At 35.5% G+C, this 10,987-nt stretch overlaps 1 protein-coding gene across 4 annotated transcripts; it reads right to left on the reverse strand.

Annotated features, from left to right (window-relative positions):
- Window positions 1-2,505: 2,505 nt before the first annotated feature.
- Window positions 2,506-9,602, reverse strand: LOC113323537 (ABC transporter C family member 10-like). Of its 4 annotated transcripts, none has more exons than XM_026571854.1 (12): window positions 9,161-9,602; window positions 6,508-7,541; window positions 5,923-6,243; window positions 5,755-5,841; window positions 4,846-5,421; window positions 4,596-4,760; window positions 4,163-4,457; window positions 3,859-4,073; window positions 3,461-3,766; window positions 3,283-3,346; window positions 2,943-3,182; window positions 2,506-2,811 (listed from the first exon to the last, which is right to left on the reverse strand). In XM_026571854.1, the coding sequence occupies exons 1-12, from the start codon at window positions 9,240-9,242 to the stop codon at window positions 2,699-2,701; spliced, it is 3,498 nt and encodes a 1,165-aa protein (XP_026427639.1). In that variant the 5' UTR covers window positions 9,243-9,602; the 3' UTR covers window positions 2,506-2,698. The 4 variants fall into 4 exon arrangements, with proteins under 4 accessions (XP_026427639.1, XP_026427638.1, XP_026427637.1 ...); XM_026571853.1 differs by having other exon boundaries at window positions 6,508-7,544; XM_026571852.1 differs by having other exon boundaries at window positions 6,508-7,583.
- Window positions 9,603-10,987: the final 1,385 nt, after the last annotated feature.

Raw genomic sequence — 10,987 nt, forward strand, 5'->3', positions numbered from 1 at the left:
TCTCGGTTGTGTTCATTTCGGCCCTGAACGATCGATGTTGGTTTTTCATGAGTGCTCTCCTATTTGAAGCGGCACCACTTCATACTCATATAGGTGATCTCCTATTGGAAAGTATCATGCCATACTTTTCTTAGTCAAGCTAAGCCATAGGAATCATTAAGAGAAATTCTCAACCTCTCACTTGACAGGCAACACTGTTTCATCATAGAAATGGGAAAGAGAGTAATCTCTCACAGTGTTTCCGGTGAGTATAAATTTATAACTTGGTTGTCCCTTTTGAACCTAGATAACCATGGGATCTCCAATCGCTAGGTTGGATGTCCGCTATAAATACTACTCTATTGTAGGCTATCCCATTTCCCTCAATGATGCAATTATATGCTCTCTAGAATTCGTATCGATTTGCCGGCTTGATACAATTCACATACACTATTTCTTTTAGATGCGCGCATTTGAGAGCAATTGCTTTATGATGCTATGTCGTCGATTTATTTGTCGAGACATGCCATAATCTCATACTATGTGCTATTTCCAACATATATATACTTTGGCCATAAGTATATATTCAAGGAAATTCCAAAGCTACTCTCACTTTTAATCCGACTTTGCATCCAGAGTTACGGAATCCATTGTTGATCTCGTTATCAACCTTCGCTTAAATTTCCTTGCTACTGCATTTCCTTTAACACCAAACGCATAGTTCCCTGTTTGATGACTTTGAATCATCACTATCTAAGATACAATTAACATATCCTTTCAACGTTTCTTGGCATGTTGCATAGAGTAAATTATATCCAATAATAATTTCTCTCTAGACATCTTAGAATTACCTGGCTTATCACTGAGATGTATTAGGGTACTTAGCTTACTAATTACCGCATTCAACCATGCATCCAGTTCAGTTCATTTCTTGAACTGATCACCTTTACTGAGCACCCCCACATTTTGGCGAACTTAATGAAAAATTTCTTCCAATTAGTGAACCATATACAGAATTTATATAAGTTCTCACAAGTGACCATACACACTAGAGCTTATCAATTTCATAATAAAAGTGAAATTATTAACTCACAGTTATACTCATCACGCTAAACGAATAGGTTTAATAAGAAAAGACTTGGTTGTCTTTAATTATCTGTCCGATGAGTAATCTGATGTGTGTCTAATTTATGGAAGACTTCTGTTCTTTCCATCAAAACTATCTTAATCAGAAGATAAAGTGTCTTTCAAACCCAATACCCCCATATTTCCGAGGTTATACCACTGCCTTAATTAACAACAACTTTTGTTAATTTCTGTACAAGACTAAAGTTGCAGTGGGGTACACTCAAAATTTGAAACTTGTCTTCACAATCGTTTCCACAGCTAGGTTTCAATTTTTCATCCAAACCTCAATATTGTATACCAAATGAAGATTTTCAGAATGGGGATCCAAGATAAGAACCATTGCTACAAGTTCTATCTTTACCAGAATGTCAAAAACGCAACCGAGAAGTCAAGACACTTTCCGAAGAACATGAACTGATATATAGTTTTGTTTTTAATTAGAAGAACAAAAAATGTAGTAAAAATATAAGCAGGGAAAAAATGTTGGACAAACTTACGTGAAATAGACAACATAATCAAAGCAGTGAAGACTAAGCTGAAAATCACATTTTCTGTAGCCATGAAACTCAGTAATTTTTTGTTTCAAACTTTGCTTGATGATAATTTTTTGTTCAAGAACGATGTCTTATTTGTAGCTAAACTAGAAACATAATTATTGGGATAAATTAATTAAAATTGTGTACTGAATCACTGAGAAAGAGTGTTTCCTACGTGCACAAGGTGTGCCAACTTGGAGCACCTAACAATATTCTGGAGCAAACCGGTCAACCCTGATTAAATTTTGCAAAATGCAACACACTCGTAATAATCTTTTGAAAATTCTTGGTTGATCGTGGCTTTACACGACTTGAAAACCATCCACTCTTATTGTGCATTTTTGTTATGGTGTGCGCGCGAAGGAGCAAACCAAGGATAAGTGGGTGCAACTATCTTCATTTGCTCTTTCTTTACAGAAAACTCCTTAAAGTTGGAACGGGCTTATAGAGAGCTGACCAGGGTATAGCTCATCCCTATTTTGGCCCACTAAAACATAGATAGTGGGAAACCACTCTAGGTTACTGATTTCACCCGGTAAAACCTTAGCTGCCCAATTTATTTATTTTTATTATTTTTTTCTCTAAACTTTAACCTTTTTATTTATTTTTATTTTTGAATTTAGCCATTAGCAGCCATGCGAACCGCTTTATTGAGTTAACACTCCTTTGTCAGATTTTTGTTTTCAACTTTTTACCTTGAGCTGAAAGCATGAAACTCCATCGTCAGGAATAGCATTTCCAATCATCCCTAGGACATTTTGTGTCAAAGATAGTACTATCTCTTGAATTAAAATTGTGTCTTCTAATCTAAATAGAGTTCATAAAGTGACCTGCCTCGCTTACCTTTCCTGCGGTATACTTAAAATCTCAATACAATCTTCTTATTGATTCAATAAAGCTTACAGTACAAGCACAAATTCTATTCTCTGTCGCTTACCTGCGCTCAGTCCCTTACATTCTAATAGTCCTACATGGGCTATCAATAAAAAAAATAAAATAAAAAACGATAGAGTAGAACAACATTTTTAGATTTAGCTATACTAGTTAAAAGCACATTATGTTGAATCTGCAGAGTGGATGTGAGACCAGTATTCTTTCACAAGTTGCCCAAATAACGATCCTTCCATCTTCATCAACTTCATTGGTTCATCATACTCCGTAATTTTCCCTGTAGGACAACACAGTTGGGCTGATCAGTTTAAAACACAGCGGATATAAGAAAAACATGTAACCAAGTAATAATCATAGTGCTTTGTTTTTCTTCAAACCGTTTAAGATTACATGCTATATAGAACTTACCGTCACTTAGCACAAGCACCATTGAACTGTCCATAATGGTAGGTATTCTATGTGCTACTGTGATAACTGTGCATTTTTTGAATTCTGTCCGTATGGTTTGTTGAAGAATGGCGTCTGTTGTGTTGTCTATTGAAGCAGTAGCTTCATCAAGCACTAATATCTGGCTTCCCCTTAACAATGCACGCCCCAAGCAAAATAGTTGGCGTTGTCCCATGCTCCAGTTCACACCATCTTGTTGAACTAAAATATATTTAAAGATTATAAAGTAACCCGAAGTGAAGCAGTAGAACTGCCCTGAAAGAAAACATGCAATTTTTGCCAGTGACACTTCAATATTTACCTGAACTATCTAGACCTTTTTCTTTCTCTTGTACGTTCTCCCTAAGCTGGCATTTGGCAAGAACCTTAATATATGCATCGAAAGATCCTATTAGTTGGATATGGTTTATAAATAGAATATCCAACAGCTTTACAATATAAATAGCCAAACCCATCGAATAAGCAGCAACAGAACTTACCTCCCAAATTTCCTGGTCTGTATGCTGGGAAAGAGGGTCCAAATTGTATCTGACAGTCCCATTGAAGAGTGTAGGATCCTGAGGTATGATACCTAAGCGTGATCTTAGGTCATGAAGGCCTATCGTTGAGATGTCAATGCCATCGATAATGATTTTTCCCTCCATCGGTTCAACAAGACGAAACAAAGCACCTATTAGAGTTGACTTCCCGCTGCCTGTTCTACCAACGATTCCAATCTTGTGACCACCTTCAAATGTGCAACTAATCCCATGAAGAACAATTGGAGTATTGAGCCTATATCTTATCTGCTTTATAATTAATTTCTTAGTATACGAATGAATCTTCAAAATACATGACTTTGCAATTAAACATAACAATCACATCATTTTGCTTGTACCTTTAAATCACGGATCTCCACTCGACCTATAGCAGGCCAACTAGGGAGAGGTCGATTTTCTTCAATGACATCTGAGGCTTCACCAGGAATTTGCATGTACTGGTTCAGCCTTTCTACACAAATGATATCATTTGCTAGTGTGCACTTAACTTGAACAGCAAAAACAAGATGCATATTCAATGCAAGACCAAAAGCCAGTGTCATCCCAATATATCCTGCCATAAGAAAGACAGGCAATCAAGGAATTCATAAGACACTAGAGATGAATCTGTGAAAAATGGGTGTAATGGGAACATGGACCTACCAGAACCGATTGTCTTCGCAGGAAGCAAAACCATCACAAGGGCCGAGGAACAAAGGATAATGGCACAAAGTATTTCCAAACGTTGGATCAACCACTCATTTGCAGAAAAGATGTGAAATGAAGAACTAGCATTTCTGTCGATAAGATTAAGATTCTCGGTGAAGAATCGATCTTCCTCTCCAAAAGCCCTAATTGTCACTGCTCCTGTTATAGACTCTCCTAGATGATTTGCTATCATAGACTTGGATGTTCCATTAATTCGCATGAGTTCATTTGCAGAAGCAGAGTAGTACCTCTAATGGGTTAAAAAGGACATATTCGACAAGGTTAGTTGTCTAGAAGGAAAAAAAAATCGAATAAAAGGAAACTGCTACCTTATAAATAATACCTCAACTTCCTATGACAACAAAGATTAGCGACAAGACAATTTTACCTGAACAAGAATCACCATATAGACCATAGGTATGGAGACAAACACAACTTGCCAAGTAATAACAGCTAGAACTCCAATATAGGATAAAGTAATAATGGCAGCCATAACAGTCTTAACAAAGTTGGATGCGAGATCTAGGTCTACGATACTCAAATCAGAGGAAACCTACATCAGAAACATAGAAAGATTAAGCTTGCACAATTATACATTAAAAATAAAATAAAATCATTTTTGATTTGAGGACTCCTACCCGACTTAGTATCCTTCCCAGAGGAGTAGATTCATAGAAAGCTGTTGGTGCATGGAAAAGAGAGCTTAGTAACTGATTAAATATTGACTCTGAAGCCTTCATACCTAAAGCAACTGTAGCAAGAGACCGAAACAGCGTAAAGAATATAGAACTACATCCAATTAGAGTGAACGTCAGGACCAGCCGCAATTTGCTGACTACAGGATTCTGAACATTAGCAGCCATCCAATAGTTTTGTAGTATTTGAAAAATCAAAAAGATGATTTGACATATAATAGCTACAGAGAAGTAAAAGAATCCTTTATTCTGATTCAAATATTGTAGATATGGCTTCCACCCAGTGTCCCCAGTTTCTCTCTCTTCTCGTTCAATCAGCTGATGCTCTACAGATCCAACCAATTGATCCCTGCAATAAATTTTCTGTGCATCCTCAGAAGAGATTCCACATTTATCAGAAGTGCCCATTTCAGCAGTAGTTGTATCTTTATGTGCTTTAACAAGGTCATGAAATGCTCGATTAGAAGATAGCATCAGACGATATGGAGCCACATGCTGGATTTCCCCATCTGCCATCAACTGTCACGAGGAAAAACAACTTTTTAACATATAATGATCATACTATTGAGTACCATAGGAAGGCTAGTGGGCTAACTGAAATTACTCCTCTTAAAATAGTATACAGTAGTTACTCCTTCTGTCCTTTGACAAAGATGGTGACTAACCAACTCTGACTAAAGTTAGCAGAGAAGGCAATTTTCCAATGATGTGCTATTTACATATGAATATTCTTTACAGGGACTTGGGATATATCTGTATCTTGCTTTTATCATGCAAGTTACTATACTCTTGCATCTTCATTTGCATTGTTACTATACGTGCAGTTTGAAAGGATTTAACATGTAAACTAACCAAAATAGAATCAAATGATTGGAGGAAATCGACTTGGTGAGTAACAAGTAAGACCGTCTTCCCTGATAGAGCTCCCATTATATATTCCTGATAAAACAGAGTAAGACTTAACTAGGATACAAATAAAAAAGACAAGATACTGCACGTAGGAAGAAATTGCGAGCTCACATTGAATATGTTACCGGCAGTATCAGCATCAACTGCGCTAAATGGATCATCTAAAAGATATATATCAGCATCCTGATACAATGCACGAGCAAGTTGAATCCGCTGCTTCTGACCACCACTCAAATTAATTCCTCTTTCTCCTATTTCAGTAAGATCACCATAAGGTAGCATTTCAAGGTCTTTTACCAGCGAACACTTTTCTATTGTTTCTTGGTATCTTTGCTTATCCATGGTACAGCCAAACAGAATATTATCTTGTATACTTCCTGACTGAATCCATGCCATCTGAGAAACATACGCAATCTTCCCATAAGCTTGAACCTGTAACATAAAAGGGCGAATTGAAAAAACATGGGTCATGAGTATCTTACTACTATTCAAGTTTTTGAAGTGAATCAATGTAAGGAATCTCCATCTGGAATCCATACAGCATGTATTTGGGCTATGCTTCTTATGTGGTAACTCATGATATTTCAAAAACTTCCAGATACTCAGGAGACTTGTAAAGGAAAATTAGTCTAACAAACAGATGTTAATTATAAGGATTTTTCTTGGGAATAACTTATGTGAATGATAACAACTCACCATTCCATCCACCTTAGGAACTTCTCCAAGAATTGCAGCTAAAAGGGTTGATTTACCTGCACCAACTTGTCCACAGATAGCCACTTTCTCACCAGATTTAACCTCAAGGTTTACACTCTTTAAGGTGAGCATTGACGGATTCCCTTCCCATGCAAAATTACCCGAACTGATAGAAATGGCGTGCTTATGGTTCTCTGTAAATTCTATCTGCCTGAATTTTGCACACTCTAACTCCTCTGCAGCAAGAAAAATCACAATCCGCCTGAACGCAACTTTCGCATGAATGGTCATTGCAATAATATCCGGAGTCCGCATTACAGGTTCCTGCAGGACGCGCAGTGCTGCTAGAAAAGTAAAGACATTACCAGGATTGAGAGGAACCCTAGTGAAGTAACAAGTCACTAAAGTTGCAGCAGAAACCAATATAGGTGAGATCCAAAACAGAAATGTATTATATCCTTTCATTCGCTGATTAGCTTCCAAAAACTTGACCTCCTCATTCCGTAGTCTATCTATAACAGATTTGAAATACATCTCCCAAGCATAAAGCTTTAAAACCTTTATGTTGAGAATAGCTTCTGATATAGCCTTCAGCCTTTTATCTTGCGCTATTACAAGCTTACTCTGAAATTCATGTTGTAATTTGGCCAAGGGAGTATTGCATAACACAGAGAGCACTATAACAACAAAGGCTGCAAGCGATGCAACCCCAACTGCACGGAAAAGAATTGCTAATCCGAGACATACTTGAAGGCATGCTGCCCATGTTTGATGCAACCAAAAAGGGAATTCCCCAACTCGATAACAATCTACAGTAACATAGTTGATTATTTCACCAGCTGAAAGCTTCGTCTTAGACGCACTAGAAACTCTGAGTTGTTTCTTATAAATAGCTGCTGAGAGCAAAGACCTAACTTCAATTCCCAATAATCCGCATCGAAAGTACCACTGCCTCTGTGATAGGGACTCGATGAATTTTGTGATGAGCAGTAATATAACTAGTACATATCCCTCGTGTTTAAAGGATTCTTTACCTTCTGCAACGTCAATGAAAGCCCCAAGAAACAATGGACTTGCTGAGAGAGTGATTATGTTGAAAAGAGCAAAGAAGCCAGAAATTAAGATCTCTTTCCAATAACATAAAATGATTGCCCATAAAATTGATGGTCCAGTTTGCTTTTGTTTCTTAAGCTGTTCCATAAACATTAAGTAACATGTTTCTGCTCTATCCTTCTTTCTTAACATGGGTATATCATCATCTTCGAGTGCCTTTTTCTTGCCCTTTTTCATCAACGGATTCAGCCACCAAAATGATAATTTACTAAGAAACCCAGCTTTTGCAAAAGGGCTCTCACTCTTAATATGGTTATCCATACTTTTGCTTACTATAATTTCACCTTTTAAGGTATTGCAAAGTGCATTTCCTTAGGTGGATGATACTTGTTCTCTTCTTTTTCGGTGCTTAAAATATTTTGATTATAATGCATAATATGAAACAAATTATTTCAAAGTCATTATTTGTCGGCAAAAATAAAAAATGCAATCTAAAAGACTTTTAGTTTTAAGGTCTATAAAAGAAATTGAATGCACAGGGTGGGACTAGTATGATATTCTTCCTTGATGTTGATGGCTGGCCAAAACACACAAAATTAATAACAAATCTGGAAATAGTATTAATCTAACTAGTAGGTATCCCTTATGTTTAAAAGATTCATTAAGTTGCAGAATGTCAATGAAGTCCCTAAGAAACAACGGACTTGCTGAAAAAGCGGGGACATAAAACGATTGCCTGTAAAATCGACGGTTTTCTTTGCTTATGAATTTCAGTGGCTCCATGTTTCAGCTCTATCTGTTTTTCCTAACATGTTTCGAGGATTTTCTTCCTACCCCTTCTACATCAATGGATTTCAACTAAGATATATCCAGTGTTAGATAAAACTATCACTTGTTAACTAGTATCCATATTTCTGTCTAGCTTATTTCAGTCCTAGACTATCACCATTTGAAACAAATTATGTCGAAGTCATTATTTGTCAGCAAAATTAAAAATGCAATCTAAAAGACTTTTAGTTTTAAGGTCTATAAAAGAAATTAAATGTACAGGGTGGGACTAGTGTGATATATTTTTTCTTGATGTCGACGGCTTGCCAAAACACACAAAATAACAAATCTGGAAACAATGGATCTAACTAGTAAGCATCCCTCATGTTTAAAAGATTCATTAACTTGCACAACGCCAATGACGTCCTTAAAAAACAATGGACTTGCTGAAAGAGCGGAGACATAAAGCGGTTTCCTATAAAATTGATTGTTGGCGTTGCTTGTGTATTTCAGCTGCTCCAAATTTTAGCTCTATATGTTTTTGCTAACATGTTTCAAGGATTTTCTTCCTACCCCTTCTACATCAATATATGGATTTCTACTAAGATACATCCAGCATTAGATAAAACAATCACTTGTTAACTAGTAACTATATTAGATGTTTATGTCTAGATAATTTCAGTCTTAGACAATCACCATTTAAAATTCGACAGAAATCATTTCATTAATTAGAATGCACCATGTACTCTCACGACACTACACATGGTGGGAAAATTGAGAAAACGTTTAGCAATTTAACATAACATAAGAAACCAGACATAGACAAGCATACCTCTTAGACTTGAGCTATACATGAACATGAGTCGACCAATCACCGCTCCAGAGTTCACATTATACAAGGCTGTAAACTGCATACGCCGGTAGCATTTCGGTCAAAACCAATGTTGGAATCTTCTCTTTCCATCCCATTTATTAGTGAGATGCATCCATTGTGGAAAATGAGCCAATGCTGTAAGTAATTGACCATAACTTGAGAAACAGTTTGCATTTAAGAATAACCAGTATCATTTGGTTTTGACCTTTTGTCAAACAGATAAACGGCATTCTTTTGTTTCCAAAGCCTATAGATATTTAGAAACGGAAATAGGAAATTTAGGAATGTGAAATTGAAACAAAGATATCTTTAAAGTCATCAATAGCAATGATCATGAAGAATGATCGTTTCAATTTCAAATGGTGTTGTGGAAATTTTTGTTTCAGTTTTATTTCATGAGAGAAAGTCTTGCACTTGCACATAGGTGGGAATCCTGGTAGGATTTAAATACCACTTCAAAAGTCAAGTCAAACCGAGTCAAGTCAACACTCTTTTTTATCTACCTGAAAACGAGCGCGTAGTCGTCGGAGATGTAAGATTACACAGAGGGAGTAGGCCGCAGCTGAACAAACTTGTAACAAATTTTTACCAAAAATTGTGTTTGGTAAATTTTGTTCAAAGTGATTTTGGAGGGAAGCACTTTCATTTTAGGCCTGCTTTTAAAACCTATTCAGCACTAGCTTTTAAAAGCTGGAAAAGCAGAAGCTTTGGACCCACATAATTCAATTTAATTGATTCTCTATTTTAACCTTGTCAATTTATTATAAAGACAAGTTTTACCCTCAAATATTGTACATTTAACATTATATTTCTAAATTCTATTTTATTTCTCCTTTATTTTCATTTTTTTGTTAAATATAATAAATACAATAATAATTAAAAATTATTATTTGAAATAATAAAAAATTATAAATATTAAAATAATGATATTTTCTAAGCAAACCATAATCAAAAAAAATTTATTGAAAAAATAACATAAAACAAATATTACTTATATTTTATTAAATATGTTAAAATTAGAAATATAATTTATGATAATAAAATTGTATTTAAAACTAGTTTTTGAAATATGTTTATTTTCGTCATTAACTACATCACCAGCACTTTTAAATACCAGTTTACCAAAAAGAATAGTTTGTTAATTGCATAATGCTTTTTAAATTATAGTTTACCAAACGCCATGTCGATTTATTTCCACAACACAACAGAAAAGCGCTTTTCTGTAATTCACATCAATACCAAACTAGCCTTAAGTTTTAGGCGAAAACCGAAAACCAGAAAGATCTGAAAAAGTTTTAGAGGACTGTCTTTAGTTTCAAAAACAATATCATTGGCGTAATTTGGTTCATTAGTCTCAAATCTAAAAGATTACATTGGCATGATTTTGTTCATTTTTCTCAAATCTGAAAGATGAACTAAAAATTTGCCAACTATTATAAATGAGGGGATCCCCTCACACTTTTGTTCTGACACTGTCTTACATGTTGGACGTGATCTTTGCGAACAAAAACCAAACCGTAACTAAGTTGAAGCTAATATTTTGAGGATATGTTCCTATTACAATTCTCTATGATCCTATCGAAAATGAGCGTATTTCAAGATGTATGACACCATCATCTACTACTTTGAAAATGAGTCGTTAAAAATTAACAGATTTTTAACCATTGAAATTAAGACCGGTAGATCGTGAGGTTTTATATTTCGGAATGTGCTCATTTTTAGTAGCCATGTAAACTTGGTAAGAGAAACCAAAATATTAGCTTGAAATCCATTACGGTTTGGTTT

Source organism: Papaver somniferum, chromosome 11, assembly GCF_003573695.1.
Source record: "Papaver somniferum cultivar HN1 chromosome 11, ASM357369v1, whole genome shotgun sequence".
Taxonomy (NCBI): domain Eukaryota; kingdom Viridiplantae; phylum Streptophyta; class Magnoliopsida; order Ranunculales; family Papaveraceae; genus Papaver; species Papaver somniferum.